We start from the raw sequence: 25,374 nt of genomic DNA, 5'->3' as shown, positions 1-25,374 counted from the left end.
TTAGCCACATTGGAGGGTTTTTCAGCATGAATGGCCTGTGTAAGATCATGATACAGCAACTCAATTGGATTTAAGCTCCAGGCTTTGACTAGGCCACTCCAAATTTCAAATTTTGCTTTGTTTCAACCATTTGAAGGTAGACTGTTTCGGATCATTGTCCTGCTGCATAACCCAAGTGCACTTGAGCTTGAGGTCACGAACTGATGACCAGACATTCTCCTTTAGGATTTTCTGGTAGAGCTTAGGATTCATGGTTCCATTAATTATGGTAAATTGTACAGGTCCTGAAGCTGCAAAGCAGCCCCCAGACCATCATGCTACTACTACCATGTCTGACTGTTGGTATGATGTTCTTGTTATGAAATGCTGTATTCGTTTTATGCCAGATGTAACGGGACGCACACCTTCCAAAAAAACATGTTTTTGTCTCATCAGTCCACAGAATATTTGCCTAAAAGTCTTGGGGATAATCAAGATGTTTGTTGGTAAATGTGAGATGCGCCTTTGTGTACTTTTTGGTCAGCAGTGGCTTTGGTCTTGGAACTTTCCCATGGAAGCCATTTTTGCCCAGTCTCTTTCTTATTGTTGAATCATAAACACTGGTCTTACCTAAGGCAAGTGAGGCCTGCAGTTCTTTAGATGTTGTTCTGGGTTCTTTTATGACCTCCTGGATGAGTTGTCGTGCTCTTGGAGTAATTTTTGTAGGCCGGCCACTCCAGGGAAGGTTCACCACTGTTCCAAGTTGACTCCATTTGTGGATAATGGCACTCCCTATAGTTCACTGGAGTTCCAAAGCCTTAGAAATGGCTTTGCAACCCTTCCTAGACTGATACATGTTTGTTTCCAATCTGTTCTTCATTTTTTTAAGATTGTGGCATGATGTGTGGCATTTTGTAATCTGTTAGCGTGCTTCACTTTGTCAGACAGCTTATATTTATGTGATTTCTTGATTCAACAGGTCTGGCAGTAATCAGGTCTGGGTGTGGCAAGTGGGATTGAAAGTGTGGCAAGTGAAAGTGAAATTGAATTCAGCTTTCCCACAAATTGTGGTTAATCACAGTTTATTCATGATTCAGCATAGGAGGCAGCAATTACTTTTTCACATAGGGCCAGGCAGGTTTGAACAGCTTTTTTTCCTTAATAAATGAAAAAAATATATAAAAAAACTGCATTGTGGATTTACTTGGGTTATCTTTGTGTAATATTAAAATTAGTCTGATGATCTGAATCATTTAAGTGTGAGAAAAATGCAAAAAAATAAGGAAGTTGGCAAATACTTTTCACAGCACTGTTGCAACACCCCTGGCCCCTATATACCTCTACATCAGCTCAGGATCTTCATCTATATATATTGCTTGTTTCAGTTTTCTTTCTTCACTGCTGTAAAGCCAACAGATTAAGGTGGGACCAATATCTTGTGACACCTCTGGACCAGACTTTGCTTTGACACTTCTAATAAAAAAGTAATGGTATAGGAGCAGGTTTTAAAAAAACAAAAACAAAAAAACAGCAGCTGCAAAAAGACAATTTCAAGTGATGATGTTCAAAGTGCAGTAATCCAAAGCAACTACTTAACCACTTTCCCTCTAGAGCAATTTAGTATTTTCTTCCCACTCAAGTTCAAATCTGAATTTTAAGCATTAAAATTACTTAAAACATTTTCTGAAAGAAGAGGCCTGGTAGAAGAAAAAGATGTTAGTTGCAATTTTGTATATTGCTCAACGCGTGTGCAACTGTTAATCAAATCTATAGATTAGGAAAAAATACACTATAATGAATTTTATTCCCAATTTTATTTACAAAATGAATTTAAAATCAAGTCTCTATAATAGAATACATAAACACTATAGTTGGTAGTCATCCAGAAATTTGAGTATATAGAAATTGGATCTTTGGACCCCAAACAAAAGAGCCAAAGGGGGAGGGGGCAATTGGACTATTACCGTACCAGTAAGTGAATGAAATCAATTGTAGAAAAACAGGTGTAGAGCAATTAATTTAGATTTTATCATTACAACATCAATAAAACACATAATAGTGTATAATTTAAAAACATAGTGGCACGCCATAACATCACCAGTATAATGATCCCCAAAGGGGGAAGATCATAGTGGGTCACGACAATCATCTCAACTAGTTTCACGGCCAGTTGCCGCTTCGTCAGGAGAATATCTGTAATTAGATTGACAATCAATAAATAATTATACAATTAACAAGAGCAACGATGTGTGAATTGGAGAGCAAGGGCTGAGCTGCTTACCTAAAAGACCCCACCAGTCGAGAGCAACAAGGTTCATCAAACAGGGTCTCCTGTGGCGACCATGTAAATGGACATACTTCCCGAATATATGAGATAAACAAAATTGATATCTATTTTTACAAAATAAAAGACTGCATGCACCCTTTAAATGGAAAAAATTACAGTACCCAAAAATATCAACAGGCAATGTTTTAGAGGCCTTTACAGATCATCAGTTTAGAAAAAAATGTAAATGATGACCCTAGAAATGTTGCGCTCACTCTGATGTTCACGGCATGTATGGTGCAATTGGCATTTACATACAGTACAAGAGCACACCCGGTGCTCACATTTGCATTTCTGGATGTGTAAAGGGTGACGGAGTTGCTTTAATTTTTTTTTTATTATTATTATTATAATTTTATTTTTAAATGTTTTCCATTTAACATCATTTTTATCACAAGGATGCTAACAAGCCCCTATATTATAGCATTGGGCAGTGGGAGTTTTTTCATTTGGAGACACCAGTGGTCTAACAGACTCCTAATGTCTTCCCTGTCCTCTAGCACTCACTGCTCATGGAAAAGTGATCAGACGGCTCCATAACCACCCTGATCACGTTTACATAAAAGCCAATTGCCTGCTAATAAAAAATCCAATGCTTGCTGACATTCTCACATCTGCTATTGCAGCCATGAGATCGTTTTAACCTATCCACTCCTTGGATGAACCACACAGGTCCAAAGAGCTGAACTAGTTAAAAAGAATATTTCATTAATGTGGTTGCAGTATAATTAAAGTTGAACCCTGGGATAAGAAAATATTTTCGAAATACAAGAGCCATGCGTATTCTTCATTGAATCATGGTGTGTTTTGTGTATTTCCTCCAGATCTGTGTAATAATCCAGTTTTAAACTTTGCTTCTGTTCAGGAGCTTCCTGTAATAAAGACCAGTTACTGATGTTCTCTGTCCTTGTGCATGGGTGCTGATCTTTTCTCTGCCACCTCCTCCTCTCCTGTTGTTTTCTGCAGACTTTCTGTAGTGGGTGAAGCCATATCTCTATGTACAGCACTGTGATTATGTCACTGCTACTTTTACAGGTTTTGCAAAGACATCATGCACACAAAGTGGATTTATATTCTTTGTGGCTATCAAGAAATATATTTGAATAAAAAATGTTGTACCCAGAGTTCAGCTTTAGGTCAGATTGGTTGCAATTTATACACTATCTCACAAAAGTGAGTACACCCCTCACATTTTTGTACATATTTTATGACATGTGACAACACTGAAAAAAAGCCACATTGCTACAATGTAAAGTAATGAGTGTACAGCTTGTATAACAGTGTAAATTTGCTGTCCCCTAAAAATAACTCAACACACAGCCATTAATGTCTAAACCTCTGGCAACAAAAGTGAGTACATCCCTAAGTGAAAATGTCCAAATTGAGCCCAAAGTGTCAATATTTTGTGTGGCCACAATTACTGTAGTTTCCAGCACTGCCTTAACCCCCTTAGGCATGGAGTTCCCCAGAGCCTCACAGGTTGCTACTGTAGTCCCCTTCCACTCCTCCATGATGACATCACAGAGCTGTTGGATGTTAGAGACCTTGTCCCCTGTCCGCCTTCCATTTGAACAGGCCCCAAATATGCTTAATAGGGTTTAGGTCTGGAGACATGCTTGGCCAATCCATCACCTTTACCCTCAGCTTCTTTAAGGAGTCAGTGGTTATCTTGGAGGTGTGTTTGGGGGTCGTTATCATGTTGGAATACTGCCCTGTGGCCCAGTCTCTAAAGGGAGGGGATCATGCTCTGCTTCAGTATGTCACAGTACACCCGAGACAATAACACTCACACCACCATGCTTGACTGTATTAAGGCTGTCGACAAGGTTTAGAAGTGTGCCTATGGGAATGTTTGACGATTCTTCTAGAAGAGCATTTCTGAGGTCAGGCACTGATGTGGACAAGAAAAACTGTCTTACAGTCTCTGCTCTAATTCATTCTAAAGGTGTTCTTTTGGGTTGAGGTCAGGACTCTGTGCAGTCTAGTCAAGTTCCTCCACCCCAAAATAGCTGTTCTCACAAAGTTGGGAGAATGCAATTGACCAAAATATCTTGGTACAGTATGCTGACGCCTTAAGTGTTCCCTTCACTGGAACTAAGGGGCCAAGCCCAACCCCTGAAAAACAACCCCACACCATAATCCTCCCTCCACCAAATGATTTGGACCAGTTCACAAAGCAAGGTCCATAAAGACCTGGATAAGACCTGGATAAGAGAGTTTGGGGTGGAGGAATTTGACTGGTACAAAAAAAGTGTAGCGCTTATGCAATATATATCAGAACAATACACATTGAAATAAATTAAGTGATGAGTGGCTACATGTAAATATATACGTGAATATAAATATAAAGTGCAACGCAATATCAAATATATATAAAGTCCATAGAAATGGATTCCACCAAGTGAATGGAAAGTTGATCAGAATTGATCAAAAGCGTAGATGAGTTGAAGATATGCAAATCAATATAGTCCATATAAATGGATTCCACCAAGTGAAATACGTGTAGATAAATCAACACAGGAGATGCTGGTATCTTCCTTAAAGCGGGGGTTCACCCTTAGAGGGCACTTTTTCCCCTTAGATTCCTGCTCGTTTTCTCTAGGGGAATCGGCTATTTGTTTTAAAATATGTGCAGTACTTACCCGTTTACGAGATGCATCCTCTCCGTCGCTTCCGGGTATGGGCTTTGGGAATGGGCGTTCCTTCTTGATTGACAGTCTTCCGAGAGGCTTCCGACGGTCGCATCCATCGCGTCACGATTTTCCGAAAGAAGCCGAACGTCGGTGCGCAGGCGCAGTATAGAGCCGCACCGACGTTCGGCTTCTTTCGGCTACGAGTGACGCGATGGATGCGACCGTCGGAAGCCTCTCGGAAGCCTGTCAATCAAGAAGAAACGCCCGCTCCCGAAGACCCATACCCGGAAGCGACGGAAGAAGATGCATCTCGAAAACGGGTAAGTACTGCTCATATTTTAATACAAATAGCCGATTCCCCTAGACCGAACGAGCAGGAATCTAAGGGGAGAACAAAAACATTTTAATAAATGGGTGAACTCCCGCTTTAAGTGATAATGCCCACTACCAGTAGAAATGAAGACTTACCAGAGCTAATGGACTTATGGGGACGTATGTCACCAGAAGTCAATTTAAGCTTGTAAATGGAGGTCCTTGATCATAGAAGCAGAAGACATGTTGATGTGCACATCCTATTCTCTGATGGAAACAGCTTCAAAGGAAAGGAAGGCGTATGGTGGGAGGATTATTCCTTCTGCTCAGTACCGGGCTGCCATCTTCTCTCTGTCTTCAGTTCTAACTTCACCTCCTCCTCCCTCTCATCGATTTCTCTGTGTCCTCAGGCTCTCAGTCTCTCCCTCTGACATCACCGGAAGTCTGACTGACCTGCACAAAGTCCTGACCTCAACCTGATATGACACCTTTGGGATGAATTAGAGTGGAGACTGCTAGCCAGGTCTTCTCGTCCACATCAGTGCCTGACCTTACAAATGCACTTCTGGAAGAATGGTCAAACATTCCCATAGACACACTCCTAAACCTTGAGGACAGCCTTCCCAGAAGAGTTGAAATTGTTATAGCTGCAAGGTTGGGCCAACTCAATATTGAACCCTATGGACTAGGGATGCAACTAACGTTCATCTGTATGCAGCCGTCCCAATATGTTTGGTAATATAATGTGTATATATGCTGTAGATAGATAGATAGATAGACAGACATATTAAACAACAGAAACTTTCCAAGGCTAATAGTAGCCGTAGTGATATTACAGTAAATTGGAGGTGACCCCCTATTGGAGCAAAGTAATGTTTAATATAATGAGAACATCAAGGTTCAACTCAGCATTCTCCACTCGTACAGTTTTATCCTGTATCATTTTGAAAGATAGCTACTTTACCACACGTTATCATTACATGTTCTGTAAATCTTAGAGATCTAAGATGAAAAAATAATAGTGATTTGTTGGTTAATTTTCATGTTTGACCCATGCTATTGTGTGCATCAATATGTCTGTTTACTGAACTTAAAGGACTGTTGCTATGCAAATATAGGCATCAAGTGAACCACATTTTCAACAGAATACCCTTGGCTATGACTGCAGTGACATTTCCCTCCTGGACCTTTTATCACTTTGATTTATTGATCTAGTAATAGCTCAGTAATTAAAAATGCATACTCCTTGTAATTAGTGGAATTCTGGAAAGTTCTTGACACCTCTTTTTATGAATGCGCTGAAACCCTGAAATGGCTTGAGGAATCTGTAGATTTACCCCTGTGGAGTTAAACACTTTCAGTCCTTTAAATGCAACCAAATGCATATAGGCTTGTATTTGCTTCATATCGTCTCTAAACCATAATGCGGCAACACCCGTCTGTGCACACAACCTATTTTTCATGTGACATAAGTTGCTGTTACCTCTTGCTTTCCATTGTTTCCAAGGAGGGACCCAGATTTCATCTGTCATGATCAAGTATGCAGTATCATTTCCTTTATTTGTAGTCTGGATGCTACTTTTCTGTCAAGGGTAGGATTGTTCAACCTACTTTTTCACTTTTGCTGCTTCGCACCCTCCTATATAATAGTCAACAGTTATTCTGTGCTCAGTGAATGACAACATAAGTGAAGTTTTGGCAGGTCTTTCTTTCTCTCTGTAATTTTTGCATTGTCAGCTTGCATCACCTAATAAGAGAAGACAACACAATTCATGCAACTCCTGCTTTTTAATGCTATCATTTAGTGTCTCATCATCATTTTAAGTAAAATTGGGAGAGGTATCTTAGGGAACAATGGAAAAGTAGAGAGGTGGTTGTGTGCATGTTATCATTGGGATATGTTATAAGCTTTTTTTGTTCATGTTGTGAAAGATGAATAAATTGTTTAATGTGCTATTCTGTTAAATGCTTTTAGGGAAATCAATCAGATATTGCTGAGGCAGTGACACAGTTTTCTCTTGTTTGTGTCTGAAACTTTAAAGCGGAGTTCCACGCATATAAAAGTCAGCAGCTCCAAAAAGTGTAGCTGCTGACTTTTAATAATCATACACTTGCCTGTCCCACAGTCCAGCGATGTGGGCGAACGAAGCCCCGCTCCTCTTCCCCTCCTATCCCTGGTGCCGAAATTCTTACTGTGGGCGACAGCCGGGCATGCACTGCGCATGCACAAGCCACACTGTGTGCTGTGATTGGTTGGGCAATCTTATGGAACCTGTTACGTGTCCCAGAAGATTGCATGGAGGGAGGGGGAGAGGTGAACTTCCTTCCAGCGCTGCAGAAGTGGGAGCTGGGTGCCTCTAAAAAGAGGGTATCTGCTCCCCCCCAAAAATATGACATGCCAAATGAGGCATGTCAGGGGGTCAACTTCACTTAAAGTGGACGTTCAATTTTTGGGTGAAACTCTGCTTTTAGTTTGGATAGAGTGATGAGACGAAAGCAACAATAGCTAGAGTGGTTCAATCTCTATTCATTCTGTTTACCATTGTCACCAGAATTAAAAGTGATTGGAAATCCAAAATTTAGAATAGGGTCCCCTTTATCACCATCCAAGTGTTTTCTGCTGAACGTCCTTATTGGCATTATCAGAAAGGTAGATCAGAAAAGCAGACCAAAACTGTAACAGGCCCCCCGGAAGGAAGACTCACTCCACAATACATCCATCATTACCAAGCTTTGTTTTCATTGGTCCAGTGCTGTTACACACACACCACAATTTGGAACAGGACAAGAATAGAGGGGGCATTTTCCAATAGGGAGATCTGTTCTGGTGGCAACTATCTAAGAGGGAATTTCTCACTTTGCAGTACAGGAAGTAAAAAGCAATCACCTGAATGGGACTCAGATGGCATAAAACCTGACAAGGGAATTAACCACTCCTTACTTGATCCAAAATGAAAAAAAAATGTTTGGCCCCTAAAAAACGTCACTGTTGCTGTCCCATGGCACTAGAGTCCTGGTTTAAAAGGTCTTTATCCGGGCTTTGTATGTTTCTGTTTCAATGGGTTTCCACTATTAAATGCAGTGTTTTCATGCATTCCACAAAGCTAATGATTGATTGTAGGTTGTTTAAATTGGTCCTACTGTGTTTTTTTGTAGGGACACATATGCATAATTGGTGTGGGAATATAAGATTGTAGTCTCAACTGGGGCAGGTTCTGGTATACAGTATGTGACGAGAATGTACATCATAACGAAAAGACCAAAAAGTACTAAGGATGATATGTTATGCCCAAAAATAAAGCACTCCAAATTTGCCCAGCCTCAATGTATACTGGCTAACTGCAGAGGAATGAGCACTTTGTCCTTGTGACATGGACACTGATGGGATCATTTTCATAGCTGAGAACATGAGTACACGTCCCAAATGAACATTTTCTAAATTAATTAAGATTTTATTTAGGCGTGTGGATTAGTAGTGCAAATGTCAATCATTATATCCCTGTTTGCCCATTCTTTCGCACCTTACGTAAGAGGGTCCTATGTTGATTGATTGACCTTCAATGCAAGCTGCAACGTCTGCAGCTTATACACTGTTAGTAATTTTTCAGAAGTAATTGTCATTCACATTGCAAGCTTTCAAAATACATACATACATACATAAATCTACATATACTTGTATTTAGGTATGTGCATAATTATTTTAGTATATCATATATACAAGGTCCTCTTTGCATGTTTTATTTATTTTTGTTACTGGGGGTTATTTTGTGTATCTGTACTGTATTATGAATAGAAATATAACCTTAATCTAAATTCTTCAATATTAGCAGTATTTAAGTTTAAATGATCAATGCAAAACAGAGGATAATTGAGTTCAGACGGAGATAGGAAAATGTGGCTAAAACAGGGAAACAATGCATTAAAGCATCCCCCGCTGTGGAAACATTGGCACAAGATGGGTTTATTTAACAAATGAATAGTGAAAAGGGTGCAGGAAGGTCAGCGTGGCAGAATCGCGCTGATTTTTTCATGCAGAGCACCAATTAGAGATCACTGGTGTCAGGAGGAACTAATTTACTCACAGGGGTTCCAAAAACTGCAGGATTTTTATTTGAAAGAATAAGCAAATACAGTATAATGGTAAAGAAAGGAATCAAGATGTTGCCTTTCAGTAGTTAGGCAGTGAAACATGGAGGTCATACCAAGATTGAAGAGCTGCAGAGGCTTTGTGGTTGTAGTCACAGTTCCATGATCACACATTGGGTCTTATCACTACACACTGCTATGCTGGTCAGTACTCTATTATGCTCAGCATGCTTCCTTATTGCTATGCATGTCATTGCACCACCTTGCATGTCATTCTCTTCTGTAGGATACTGCATGCTCCTCTCCTATGCATATAAATGAACTTGGTATGTAACAACTATAAATGTACCATTCTTATTCCATCCTGTTCAAAGATCATTGTTAATGAAGGAAAACACAATGAAACCAAACTTTATCCAAAACATTGTATACATGACTTCATTTATAACTGGCTTGGACTTGGATTTTACAGTATTTATATTTCACTTCTATTGATTGTCATTGAATACTTTATTGGAATTTGAAATGGCACAAAATGAATGTCAACAGAATAGTTGTTTGTATAAATGTATATATATATGCCGCATATATGTGTATTCATTTGAAATGGATGCAAAGAAAATTATACTCCTCAAATACTTTAAAAGTATCATGTAAACTAACAGTTAGTAAAAAAATAAATTAAAAAAATATGAAAAAAGTTTCAAAATAACATTATTAAAAGAATTAGCTACACAATATATGCCCCTGTCTTTTGTAACATAAAGGCAAGACATAGGTAAGCAAAGGCAAAAGGTAATGAGATGCTTGCTCTTTCTTGTTTGCATCCAACAACCCTTTGAACCAGTTCCAGTATCCTCATTAAATCAGATAACATATAGAAGTGGTGTTTTTTTTTTGTAGGAAAGAAAGGTAAATAAAGATTAATACATATAAATCAATATATTTTTTTAAATATTTAAAATGGTAACACTGATTATTCATTACATTTCTTTTAGTCTATGACAGGACTTAATAATCGATTGTTTCCCACAGAAAAATTGCCCTATGCCAACTATTTAGATTCTTAACTTAATAAATGTATTTATTCATTGATGGATTGAATCCTATTCATGTCCAGTGTCCAAAATAAATAGGTATTAATTGAGGTCAGTTAATACCTATAATACCTAAAAAAAAAAAAAAAAAAAACACCAAGACAATCACTCAGACATGCAAACTTGTTTTAATAAGAATCAGACATATCTAACATATACATGATGATGCGTTATCACAAGAGCTAAGATTATGTTTTGGATCAAGTAGGGAAGGGTTGAAACCTCTGTGAGTTTTTTATTTATTTTTTTGCTGTTTGGGATATTTGCCTGCTCTTCCTGTCCCAGAGACATAACAAGAATCAGAGAAAATCGCTACAAAGTTCAAGGAATTCCCATATTTTCACTGAAACAGGTATCCCCCTTCTTATAGTGACCACTCTAGTGACAAAGGTAACCCAGACAAATTAAAAGGGGGAATCTACCTAGCAGGGACACAGCCAGCATTAAAAGGTTTACGTGGGTTCTAATATATTCCTACTTCCTATTTCTGGTAGCAATTCGCTCATTAAAATTAACGGGTAAAGAATTGCCGACAATGGTCTACACTTTACCACTACCGCTGAATGTTATTGTGAAATCGTGCTTTGCTCACACAGAGCAAAGGCTATGGATTCCCTGTGATCAGTATGAATTGACGCAGTGCTGATACATGAAGTGGGTAACATTCTCCTCCAGATTCGGAAGTACAGAGTACTCCCTTCAGCTCCCAATGTGAGGGACAGAAAAAGAGTTCTAAGAAGTATACACTTCTGGGTAGGGAGGTATCATTAAAACAAACCTACTGCTTTGCCCAGATGGATTTTTTTCAATGTGCCACACAAAAGGGTGCAATTTTGATAGAAGTCTGCATTGTTTTGGATTGTGGGTGAAAACCAAAGCATCTGAAGGAAAGCATTATAAATGCAAGATAAGTTTACAAATATGCATGCGGAGTCTCCATAAGACGGTAATACAATTTGTACTCCAGGGCTGCAAGCTAAAACAGAGTAAACCCAAAAGCTGGCCACACGTGGATTGAAATTTGGCTTAGCAGGAACTGGATGAATTTTGATCCATGTATGCTCGTTCCTGTTCATGGGAAGTCAACCTATCACGCAAATGTTTATGAACAGGCTTGTTGGAAATTTTCCACTCTGTCACAGTATTTAGCCAATGGGCTGCAGTGCCGATCAGTGTATTCTGATGGCAGGGGAGTCTTGCTGTCAGAATACACTGACATAAAGGGAGGATTTTCCCATCCACCTTGAATGTGTGGATAAGGAAATCATCTTAGTTTTGTTTTGATCAGCTAGCTGGCTGAATATAATAAACTGAGTAGTGTATTGGCAGCTTAAATCTCTGGGGTTGATTTACTAAAGGGAAATCCACTCTGATCACTGTAGATCTGAAGGGAAGCTTTGAAATTAGGGGAAGCTCTGCTGATTTTATCATCCAATCGTGTGCAAGAAAAAATGCTGGTTTTTATTTTCCTTGCATGTCCCTCTCAGATCTACAGCGACTGCACTTCCAAGTGCACTTGTAGTGCAAAGTGGATTTGCCTTTCATAAATAACCCCCAATGTATTGTAAACAATATGTATATGCTGTCTTATTAGTAATATGGATGCATTTTATTAAGATCATTTTATGAAACTAGAATGATGTTTAGATAAAACAGCTCTCCTTTTTTTAAAATCAGGAAAATTATAGATATGAATGAGAATTAAAGACTATAAGTTCAATGAAATCCCAATATGACATAAAATTTGGCTAAATCACTTGCATGGAAAACATTGACAGCAAATGCAGTTTTGTAATATTTAGATGAAGCTTAAAGTTGTGTGCAGTTTATTGTATTTGTGGAGTATAATATCTTTAAACATTTTATATATATTGAAAATTGTACCTGTTTCTAGACTTTATTTGACAAAAGTCAACATGTTTGTACTTTAAATATCCAGTGTTAAAGCGGAGTTCCAGCATTTATCGTTTTTAAATCACTTTCGTCAAACTTTCGTATATTTAGTAGGACGGTAATGTGGGTTAGTACTATTTTGATGTTCAAGATATATATGCAGCAGTAGCTTTAGCTAATTTGATGAAATTGAGCTTATTAAATTCATAAGAGTTCACTGATGATTTTAGATGCTTCTGCCCATCTGGCACCATTCATAATTGCCAGTTGACCTGGGCCTACATGCTCATGAAACAGTGGCTGAATTAAAATATATAAAATTACGACCATATAAACATACAAAAAAAAAAAGCAAAGAAATGTGCATTATATGTTTCAGGTACAATTTTCAGTTACATACCTTAGATTTAGGATTTTAGATGCATGCAACAATGCGGCTAACCAGTGGTCTGTCATTTGTTTGCTACTTGATTTTTTTACAGTTTCCTGCTTCTTTAATTTCACTACCCCATCGGGAAATGTGCTTTCTCCGAACTATCCTGAAGAATACAGCAACCACCTTCACTGTGTGTGGCTCATCATAGCCAAACCTGAGAGCCGTATCCACCTAGCTTTCAATGACTTTGATGTAGAGCCTCAATTTGACTTCTTGGCAGTTAAAGATGGTGGATCACCAGAGTCACCTGTCCTGGGCACATTCTCTGGGAACCAGGTTCCCCCATCACTAACAAGCAGTGGCCATGTATTAAGGCTGGAATTCCAGACCGACCACTCCACTGAGAAGCGAGGATTCAATATCACATTTACCAGTAAGTATCCAAATCCAACTATGTGTGACTATGTTGAAACTATAACTGTAACACAATTCTAGATCAATTCCAGTAAGTGATGGTAACTGACTTTGTGAAACATGATCTTCTTGTGACTAATCCATATCCTAACTAGGTTATTTTTCCACAAGGGTCATAGAAATGGGCCAAATCATTTTCTGCTACTATTACTATACACGCAACAGTAAAATCAGTCTGTATATGCAATAAAGCATGTGTGTTATACTCACTGTGGAACCTAAGGGGTAATCCTCTGCATTGTGTAAAAAGGCTGTTTGATCCTGTCTTCTCTGATACTCTCCTTCTTCCACTGTCCCCTAACCATCTTCTGATAAGACAGAGCCTTTGAACATGCTCAGTATGGTGTGCATTGCTATAGTGTTTTTCTTTTTTTGGGAGGGTGCATGTGATTGGCATTGGACCAATTAGCACTGTCTAGACAGAGGGTCAGGGGTCCTGCAGCCTCATAGGACAGTCAGAGTAGAATGAAAACTTCTGTTACAAGCTTTAACTAGACACTAATAGAAGTCACAAGACTGCTATATACTGCTGATGAAAAAAGGTATTTAGCAGTTTATATTTACTAAAATAATTGCATTTCCATGTTCTGTGTACTGTCAGAGACCAGATATAGTGAATGCAGGGTCCTGGGTTTAGTAACACTTTAAATTCCCTTGTTTATTCCTCGTTCTGCATTAAAGCCACAGACAGGAGTGACACATTTTTGAATAATGGTTAACATAAATGGGATATTTTGTAAGTAAATAGCATCCTTACATGTAATTAACATTGTAAGAAAATAAAAAGAAAAAACAATGCAAGAGGGCTTTGTACAGCAAGCCCAAAACATAAAACAAAAATAAAACATTTGCTCTAACTAGCATCTAACTAACTCGGTTTCCTAAACAACCAGGTAGCACATGTGGCATTTTTAGTGTTTTATGCCGCGTACACATGACCATTTTTAATGGTCTAGAAAAAATTATGTTTTTTTCAACCCGATTCTTGTCAAGCCTGCCTTGCCTACACACGATCGTGAAAAAAAATGCTCTAGAAAAGCGCGGTGACGAACAACACGAACTACGGCACTATAAAGGGGAAGTTCCATTCAGATGGCGCCACCCTTGGGGCTGCTTTTGCTGATTTTGTGTTAGTAAAAGTGTGGTGAGAGACGATTCGCGATTTTCAGTATTCGTGCTTTTCAGTCTGTTACAGCGATGAATGTGCTATCTCCATTACGAGTGCTAGTTTTACCAGAATGAGTGCTCCCATCTCATAACTTGCTTCTGAGCATACACCTTTTTTTTACGTCGTTAAAGCCTACACACGACAGGTTTTCATGACGTGAAAAACGACAACGTGAAAAACGAAGTGAAAAAATACAGCATGTTCTAAATTTTTAATGGCCATTTTTCACGTCATGAAAAATGCTCTGGAGCCCACACACGATCGTTTTTAATGACATTAAAATAAAAATGTCGTGTGTACGCGGCATAAGTGTTCTGTCAGCAGTTATCCTTTTCACCCACCAGCAGGCTCTAACAGAAGAGATGATGAGTGCCTTTGAGCCTCAGTCAGCTTATATATAAAAAGACCCGTGCACAGCTGAGACTAATTAATGAGGTCTGGCCAGCCGGTAAGATGTGGGCCTAAGGATTGGGGTTTTATCCCATCCAAAGCTTCTGAGCTCCAGGACCCAGACTATGACTTATTAAAATCAGAAAAAAACAAAAATGCCTCCATAATAGACACAAATCCTGGAGCTCATCACCATGTCTAGGTGAGAAACCTACGTATGTGACTCAAATACATCATCCACAGTCTTATCAGCCAGTGCCTCACATAATATAGGGGTCTATGTATCAATACACACTAGCTCCTGTTAAATATTTATAGTTCATAATGCCAGCTAATCAGATCTGGTTGTCTAAGTCACATTTAATGAGTAGAATGGACAGCCATTATTAAATGCAGATCACTGCATTAAGAGGCCCGATGTGGCATTTAAGAGACCCAGTGTGTTTTTGTGTTAATCTCTGCAAAGCAGACCCATGAGCAATCTGTGGCATCAGAAAATACGTTTTAAAAAAACTACTGTAACTGCAGCTGTTCCTGTAACCAAGTGAGTATCAAATAGAGTTTCCTATTTATGTGACTTCCTACGGTGATAATGTTGTTGTGACAATGTCTCCGTGAGAAACTGGCACAAAATATCTGACCTTGCTGTACTCTGCCAAGAATTCTCAGATACAGCAGCCCAATGTAGCATGGAGGCTTAGCCTTGGAGTATTTTATTTCCTAAAGAAATGATTATGTTTGATTTGCTGAAAGTGCAGTTAATTAAACTCAATGAAGGTGACTAAAGCTGAGTTAATATTTGGCGCTGCTGGGAATTATTTATTCATAAATGTATAGCAATATTCATCATATGCATGAAAGAAAATTGCGTTAATCCAGCATTAAATAAAGATGGAGGTAGGCTACAGCAAATAAAAATCAGCATTAATTAAGAGATGCATTTAGCTAGACATTCCATTATAGAGCATGATTCATAAAACCATTTTCAGCCACAAGTTGACGCTAATCCAAATGACCTGCCTGATGGATTGCAAATAGTATACTTTATTTATGATCTCCCTGGCCATTCTAATCTCATCCCATGTAGTGTATTGTGACTGCTGTACTGTATGGAAATATGAGCTAATTTATATCAATAGCTTTATGAGCCTGTGTTTTAATAAATAGATATGGCTATGGGGCACCATTATCTCCTATCAAATCTACTCATGATCATGCTATAATTAGTGAGACTATTAGTAATCAGTTTTGGTACATAGATTCTTAAATTGGCTATAACCTTCGAACATGACTCTTTATAACAGATCGCCCTTTGCTTTCCCATGTACTCAGCCTTTAGACACAACGAATGCCCAGACCCTGGCGTGCCAGTGAACGGGAAGAGGTTTGGGGAGAGCCTACAACTTGGCAGCTCTGTATCCTTTCTATGTGATGATGGCTTTATTCGTACCCATGGATCAGAGACCATAACTTGCATCTTGAAGGAAGGAAATGTTGTATGGAACAGTGCGGTACTAAGATGTGAAGGTAATGTTTTGGCTTCTTTAATAGTTGAGTAATAACTGTATAATTGAATCTCCTGATGGTTTTGATGTAGTGGGTAATGCAACCATTTAGGAAATCACTTTTAGGCTCCATGCACACTGGGCTTAAAACAAGTCTGTTCTTTTTGGAGTAAAAAACATCCATATAGAGCATTTTTTGTACAAAGTTTAGATGAGTTTAGGATAGTTTTACGTTTTTTTCTGCCAGTGAGCTCCAATCAGAAACGGGAATGAGAAGGTTTTTTTTTCCTGCCTCTAAACGTTGTTCTCAAAAATATGCCTGTAAACGTCCTAATGTGTATGGACAGACAGGTTAACATTGAGCTGCTTCTACAGGCAGAACACAAAACTCCGGTAGAAGCAACGTTTTTTATTCCAGTGTGCATGGAGCCTAAAATGCTTTTGTAATATAATAATTAAAGGAGATTGCTCTTTTAACGCAGCTCATCTCAAATAAGGCTTCTTTTGTCTCTATGTCTTTGCCTTTTGTTCAGTATGCATATGTATTGTATGTATTACTAACTGCAACCATTCTTGCACTTTCACACTTGTGTTATATTTACATGAATACACACCTCTATCCACAATATTTCGCGCAACTTTTTTTTAGCCCTTTGTGTGTAATATAGTGTACACAGACATGAGATTTCCAACTTCCAAAGACCGTTCTTGCAAACAAACGGTGCACAGACATGGATACTTTTGTGAATGCTAAGAGTAATAGGGAATGTCAAGGAAAATCAAACCTCATCAATCAATTCTTCCCACGAGACTGGGCATCCACTCAATGCTTTCATGGGTCACAGAGCGCCTATAGACTTGCCTTTGTTCTCCTGTCCAACTTTAAAGTGAACCTGTGCAGCCCCCCTTGTGCTCCTTTCCTTTGTTCAGGTCACCTGCAGGAGCAAGGAGAAGAGGCCCTGTCATTCTGGTCATAGCTCACACAGGGCTAAGGACTCTCATAACTGACAGCACTGGGGTCTAGTTATTGGCTGGAGAGTGAGAGTAAGAGGGAAAATTAACATGCTTTCCAAAACTGCAAGTTCCGAATATTTAATTTCGCTCCCACAGGCAGTGGAGGAGCAAATGGATCATGAGTAAACGGCAAGTGGTGGGGAATGCGGGCACTGAACCTTGTTCCCTTTAATCAAGCTGATTGGACAACAGTCATTTCAATCTTCAGGTGGCTTTATGCTTTGATTCACAAATCTCTCATATCTTCCCTTATGCTAATCTGTATCAATGAGGCTTGTAAAACATAAAGAATTAAACTTCAAAGCGATGTCTGTGCCATTATAACTTAGTTCCGGAGAAAGGAGATCTTTGCTTTGTAGTTAAAAGCTGCTCATTTCCCAATCTTCTCTATATGAAAACACATTTGTATGTTTTTGAATTAGTCATGGTTTCATGCAGTGGAACAAAAATAAGTAATTAGTGTTTTATGTTGTTTTTTTTTTATGATTTTCCTGGAGTGCGTGGAAATGCACAGACAATATTGCCATTTACTAAAATGTGTTTTATAGGTTAAAGGTTATTTTAGGTTGAGAGACAGGTAACTGTAAGTGCAGGGAAAACGTTTGTTATCTGTAAAGATTGGAGCCTGCAATTTCTTCATAAGTTGTCTTTCTGAATGACAGAAGCCTAGATAATAAATCCTAGATTGGGAGAGGGGAAGGTTGATGCACTGGTGTTGATTTGCTAAATGCAAATAGGCTGATCGTTTTGCAAGTGAAGTTGCTGGAAAATTTTCCCGGGAGCTCAGTGTAAAAGTTGAAGCTTTATTGACTTCTATCATTCAATCATGTGCAAAGAAATACATTTTTTTTTTAGTTTTTTACACATGTGATCAGGCATTCTGTGCAAGTTGAAATGTTTACCTCATTCATTAAGCTCTGGGGAAAATTCCCATTAATAATGCAACTTCCCTTGCAAAGTAAACAGCCTAGTTGCCTTTAGTAAATCAACCCCACTGTGGCCACATGGTCTTTCCAATAAACTTTCCAGTTTAATGCCCAGACCTGGTGAGGAGGCAACAGATCTTCACCTGTCAACCACCCTTTAAAAGGCGAGCTTGCTTTTCAGAGGCTAGTTGATAGTTGGAGATTTGTCGCCAGTAATAGCTGCCGAATGTTTGAATGTGTCCTAAAGTTAACTATGTAAAAAAAAAGTTGTTGAATATTTACTTAGCTAAGTAAATTTGTTAATGATTCACTATGACCATCCAATCATGTGCTAGCAAAAATCCTGTTTGTGAACATGATTGGGCATTCACAGCGAACACAGCTTCATCATATTCACATTCAATTTCCTGAGTGAACATTCCCTACTCCTTTAGTAAATCTCAATGTTTTCCCATCTTTTTAATGCTAACTGTACAATATTAAAGCGGACCTTCAGTCATTTTTTCATCTTTCCATCTATTGAATCCTCTGCCCTTATTGTTTTAACTTTGGATAGGAAAACATTTTTTTTCTGCCAGTAAATACGTTATATAGCCCACTTCCTGTTCTTGGCTGGTTATTAGGGCCAATGAGAGCTGCGGGGCTGCAGGGCTGCAAAACTGGAGGTGTGCCTCTGTGTCTCTGTATAAATCCAGGAAGTGAACAGGCAGCAGCATCAGCTGCCCACAGCTAAAATGGCTGCAGCCAGACTTAGTGGAGGGAGATTTCTGCAGCATATTTGGCAAGTACAGAATCACAGTATATATAAAATAATATGCGAAATGGTTGGAGGGAAGCTTCAAAATGGCAGACATTTTTATTACAAATTATGTTAGCAGACTGCAGTTCCTCTTTAACATGGATGCATCTGTCAGACCTCAGGTGACTTCTGACTCCCTGACACTTCAGCTAGCAAGTAAGGAATACATGTAATTTTAGCAATATATCTGCAAATATACAATAATTAAAGTGTGATGTTTCCTAACACATCTGTTGACAGCTCTCATTGAGTTTATGGACTGAATTAAAAAGCTGATATTGCTTGAATATAATTTCAAAATTCCTTAGAACAGTGATGGCGAACCTTGGCACCCCAGATGTTTTGGAACTTCATTTCCCATGATGCTCAACTACACTGCAGAGTGCATGTGCATCATGGGAAATGTAGTTCCAAAACATCTGGGGTGCCGAGGTTCACCATCACTGCCTTAGAAGCTTCCATGTTGATTAGATATATAAATTACTGCCTACTTGAACATTTTCTTTAAAAAAAAAAGCTGAACCCTTAGTCCAGAAATACAATTGTTGCAAATATGCTGCACACTTTAACAACAAAAAAAAAAAGAGCCATGTTTTAGACATGTTAGGGTATGTTGTCAGCTCATTAATTTCCGTCTTAACGCACATTAACGCTCAACATAACACATTAACACTCAATGTTACTGCATTAACGCATCACAAAGATGTAAATGTGAATTCTTCTCAAAGGAAGCATTGAAATATGTAGGTTTTTCTCGATGTCTGCTAATATACTCTGCATTCCTTCTAAAATTGCACAGCTTTGAATACTGGCTGCTACAAAGCAATATTTTTATTTTGCCAATATTTGAAAATACAGAACTTAATGAAAATGACTATGCTTATAATGCACCTAAATTATAGCCAACAGTTAAGTAATTATACAGGAAATACATTATTCATTTTAAATTGAAAGAAGTGTCCTGAAGCAGATTCCAAAATTATTATTTTTTTACCCAGCAAAGTTTGGAGTTGTATAGGGACATAGTTGCACAGTGTTTTGCTATGCTTTATTTCTTTCACAAAAGTGCCTAATATCATGTCAACTGTTTAAAGTTATAAACAGATTTATACAACTACTTGCTTAGTATGTTGCTCATGTGCTGCATGGTGAATAAATAACAGTTAAAAATAAAGGACCAGATTCACAGCTGAAATACCCCTGGAGTATCTACTGATACGCCGGCGTATTTTCAAATTTGCTGCGTCGTATCTTTAGTTTGAATCCTCAAACCAAGATAAGACAGCTTCTGGCTTCGATCCGACAGGCGTACGGCTTCGTACGCCTTCGGATCGTAGGTGTAATACTTTGGCGCCCACTGGGTGGAGTTTGCGTCGTTTTCTGCGTCGGGTATGCTAATTAGCTGTTTACGGCGATCCACGAAGTTACGCGCGGTTGTCGCATTCTCTTACGTCGCCGCTAGTCGGCTTTTCCCGGCGTAAAGTTACAGCTGCTATTTCTTGGCTTAAATTTAGACTTGCCATGTTAAAGTATGGCCGTCGTTCCCGCATCGAATTTAAATTTTTTTTTTTTGCGTAAGTCGTCCGTGAATAGGAAAGGACGTAACGCACGTCGCCGTTCAAAAAATTACATCGGTGCGACGTCATTTCGCGCAAAGCACGGCGGGAAATTTCAAAACGGAGCATGCGCAGTACACTAATTTAAATGATACATGCCCCATTTGAATTAGGTGGGCTTGCACCGGACGGATTTATGATACGCCGCCGCAAGTTTACAGGCAAGTGCTTTGTGAATCAAGCACTTGCCTGTAAAACTTGCGGCGGTGTAACGTAAATGCGGTACGTTACGCTGCCGCAATTCTATGTGAATCTGGCCCAAAATGTTGTGCAGCGCTCAAAAATTCATGATGATACAAATTCATATATATAAAATCTAATATATAATGTGACATGACCACAAAATTAAATAAACACAGTGAAAAGTGATGTGAAATTCACACCCAAACTGAAGTCCGTGTTCCATCATATAGAGGTTTTTAAACTGTGAATACAACAGTCCATGGATTAACAGTGAAAACAGATTATGTAGCCAGAAAGGGGATTCCACGTGGCATCAGTGTTGAAGTGAAGACACAGACAATGAAACCACCACTGGTTAATGAGAAGGCTTACCGGAGTAAGAAGACTCAAATGGGCATATGCTCAGTGAGTCAACAAGGCATGTGGTGTAAACACCAATGTATGGGACCTCCATGTCTGGGCTCCAGATCAGGAAGGAAGATGGTTTAATTGTTCAAGAAATGTCACAGAGAAGCAGCCAACTCGTCAGACCAAATGCTCTCAAATGTTCAAAATAGCATGACCGCTCAATTGGTGGCATTGCTATTTTGAACATTTGAGAGGATTTGGTCTGACAAGTTGGCTGCTTCTGAGGGCTGCTTCTCTGTGACATCTCTTGACCAATTTGACCATCTTCCATTCCTGATCTGGAGCCCACATGTGGAGGACCCATAAAATGGTGTTTAGACCACATGCCTTGTTGACTCACTAAGCATAGTCCCATTTGAGTATTCTTACTCCGGTAAGCCTCGTCACTAACCAGTGGTGGTTTCATTGTCTGTGTCTTCACTTCAACACCGATGGCACGTGAAATCCCCTTTCTGGCTACATAATCTTTTTTCACTGGTTATCCATGGACTGTTTTATTCACAGTTTAAAAAACGATATATGATGGAACACAGACTTTAGTTTGGGTGTGAATTTCACATCACTTTTCACTGTGTTTATTTAATTTTGTGGACATTTCACATTATATATTAGATGTTATATATATGAATTTGTATCATCGTGAATTTTTGAGCGCTGCACAAAATTTTATTTTTCACATATTCCCGTGTTTACACTTGTCTTAGTGTTGTGCTGACTGCTATTTGATACACGTTTGCATGTCAGCGCGATATACACCAATTTTTCAATAAATAGTTATATTAGTGATACACCTTTTCTGTTCAAACTAGAAGACACTGTATGTGAAAATTCTTGAGGTCCTGAATACTGACTAATATATATATAAAAAAATAGCTTGTTACTGATCACATCATGTATAGATTAAGCAGTCTTCACACTGAGAGCAGAAACATCTCGGTCAATATGTTTGTGGTTGGCTTACTGCACAGCTAATGGATAAAGAGGTAAGAGCAATCACATAAAATATGAGCACCTCTACAAGCAGCTCTGATGAGGAAAGTGTTAACATGTATGCTTCTGTTCAAGCAAATAGTGAGAAGGACATAAACCAAAGAAAAACAAATGGGCCGCAATATAGTACACAACACTATTCAACAAAATCCAAGGATTCAGTTTGCTGCAGTCAGAACTTTGGTTAAAACAATGAGAAAAAAATATTTTATCTTAAAAATTATTTTTTTTTCAAACACGTTTGCACTGTACCGCATTGATGTAAGTACAATAGGTAAAAAAAAAATGACACATTTATTTTGTTCCTTGTATAAAAACAATGACACAACTGTCAGAGAAGCATAATGACAGTAGGGGAGGTAGTTGACTCTGCAGGATATGACACACTCAAGAACAGTAATCAACAGCAGGTAGAAACTGGGTCAATGGGTTTAGCCTAAATTTTGAATTAGAGAATTTAATTGCACTCTTGCTTGGTTTTTACTTAAACAGAAACACTATAGAATGTGTAGCCCTCTTTTCTGTGTGTGTGTGTGGGGGGGGGGGTGGATTATGTGAAAAGGCCTTCCCCGAACAGGATATTATGCTAAATCTGTAGGTATATAAGAGAACTAGAACCTTCACTAAGTGGAAGAGTGGGTTTAGTACTATATTTGGCAGTGCCCCCCCCCCCACCCAGGACAGGGCCTTTGTGAACATAGGGGATTCCCTTCCTGGGAAATTAATCAGTAATCTAAACAAAGTCATTGGGAGAAGATGAACTACTGCAACCAACATTAACCATAAGTACATTATACTGTAGATGCACAAAGTATACAGATAATACAATTGTTACATAGAAGAGATTAATAACAGTATGTACATCCATGCAATGTACAAGCAGGTATTATCAGCAAAGGCCCAATAGAGATCCTGGTGGAATTACGAACATTCCTTGGTAAATACATTATTATAAGAGATACAGTCAGATGAATGTTGCTGAAAAGTTGAGTTGCAGGTGCCCTTGAGGATGATGTGGTGACTGTCTTTGTGTCTGAAGGCAAGATCTGCAGTCATGGGGAGATCTCCATCTGTTGTCCAACCAGTCTGGAAAGAAGCTTCTCACTGGTGGGAACTGTGGTGTGGCATTCAAACTCAAAGTCAGCCTATCTATTCTGCATTTTAGTCCCTCCCTAGTTTTAATTTTACATGCAACCGGACCTCCAACCACAAAAAGTTGCTATGGGATGCCTAACCTGGCTCTAGTCTATACTGGCAATTGAGCCCTAAGAAAGCTAAATGTAGCTATATAATCCTAGACCAGAAGGAACAGGGTTAACTAGAATACCAGGAGCTGCATATAAACAATATTGCAATAAACAGGTTCACCTACTAATATAATGGAAGGTGACCACTACACACATACAGTAGCAGATACCTAGTTATCTGTCACTGTGCATGTAAGATAATAACAATAGGACAGACTTGTTCATCACAAAGATCCAGAAATACACCAAGAAGCTATGGGCAGCTGCAGTTAAACTATTGGAACATGTACTTGCATAATAGTCTGCTTCTGATCTAGGTAAAAATACCGCAGCAGTATTTGTGGCACAATTCTCTGTCTTTCTCTTCACATCTTCCTTCTGGAGTTTTCAAAGTATCTCCCTGAGACAGGAAGTGATAATACATAAGTATACATAACACTGTGATAATAGCAGCTAACAGTAGAGGGCAGCAGTTTCCTACAATTGCTAACCACAAACGAAATAATGTAACCTTATTTTGGTAGGTAAAATACGAGCAGTACTATGCCAGGTGCACATGTTGTGTTAGTAGAGCCCTTTTTGTTTAAAATAGACTGCCTAATGCATCAAAAACACACAAAAAATATTTAGCGAGGCAGTGCACCACAATGCAGGAAGTTTGTATCTCTTGCCCTTTAACCCTACATTCACACATATGTGGTGCAGGAACTGCAGCGATTCCTGCGAGGTTCCCACACTGCATTGCAATTGCACTGTGTTTACGATCCACTGCAGGTGTCAATACAAGGTTAACAACAACCCCCAAAAAAGGAATGAAAACGCAATGCGGTTTTCCCACACCAGATTGCATGTTACAAAATGACCATGTGGTGCAGCTCCAAAAAAGATGCCTGCACTTTTTTGGTGCAATGTGGTGAGATTTGAACCCATTTGTAATAAATCGCATGGGAATTGCACAGGAATGCGGTGCAGTTCCTATGCGATTCACATGAGGGTTGTAGTGTGAACCGGGGCTTAATAAATTTACAGTGGTTCATGAGCAAAATGGCTGTTGATTTCTTTCTTGTTGTGCATGTCTTTATTCCTGGACATTATCTAAATGTTGTAATTGTAGTTTTGTATGACCTATACTGGTCCTTTTATGCATACTGTAGTTTACCTTGGTAGAGAGCCACAGAGGAAATCTGTATTCCAGGCAGATTAAAGCTTAACTGCTTGATCAGGATTCTGATAACCTATTACACCGACACATTATACTGTGCTGTAATTATGACCCTGCATTAATTGGTACTTATCACACACACACCAATGAAGACTGACACTACTGAACCTTATCTAGATGACCTGCTCAGTTATCTCTGTCTAAATGCAGCAACTCGTAAAACACTTCCTATGCTTATGACTGGCAATTTGCTTTACCTACCATTTAACTATACACAGTTTTATTTTTTCACTGTACGTATTAATACACATTTAGGCAATCATTATGTAAAAAATTATTATGTACATGTTTATTTGCTGTGTTACTTTTTTATAGCAATTTATGCATATTGTGCAACTTTTATAGTGTTGCACTGGACAGGATATTCTCTGGTCATACAGAAATTGCAACAGCAGCCAACTGATTTAGATTATACAGAATACTAGGTTGCATAGCAGTTATTTTAGGCTTAAAGTGAATGGAGTAGTGATGGAGGAGAGATAAAGCATATCCAAGAGAGAATCATCAGATTTCACTAGATAGAAGACTCAGATAGATGGTACAGATAGAAACATCAGAGAGAGATTGCATGTATAACAAGTGTTACAGTGAAGACTTGCTCGCACTGCTGCACTGTAGGAGACCAAGCTAATTAACTGAGATGCCAACCTCTAAGAAGGATGGGGTGATCAGTAGAAGTTCCTCAAGACTTGCATATAGCTAACATTGTACCTATCCAAGATGGGAATAA

The 25,374-nt window shown here is 38.8% G+C and overlaps 1 protein-coding gene across 1 annotated transcript in view; it reads left to right on the top strand.

Annotated features, from left to right (window-relative positions):
- The window catches only part of CSMD2 (CUB and Sushi multiple domains 2), a 1,186,454-nt gene that overhangs the window by 867,220 nt on the left and 293,860 nt on the right, over positions 1-25,374 (top strand). Inside the window, exons 14-15 of the mRNA XM_040337101.1 lie at positions 12,809-13,135; positions 16,067-16,261. Of these exons, the coding sequence (XP_040193035.1) occupies positions 12,809-13,135; positions 16,067-16,261 (522 nt within the window). The remainder of the gene's footprint in view (positions 1-12,808; positions 13,136-16,066; positions 16,262-25,374) is intronic.

This window comes from Rana temporaria, chromosome 2 (assembly GCF_905171775.1).
Source record: "Rana temporaria chromosome 2, aRanTem1.1, whole genome shotgun sequence".
Lineage (NCBI taxonomy): Eukaryota > Metazoa > Chordata > Amphibia > Anura > Ranidae > Rana > Rana temporaria.
Note: the sequence above shows the minus strand (reverse complement) of the source record. Positions and strands in the feature narration are given on the sequence as shown.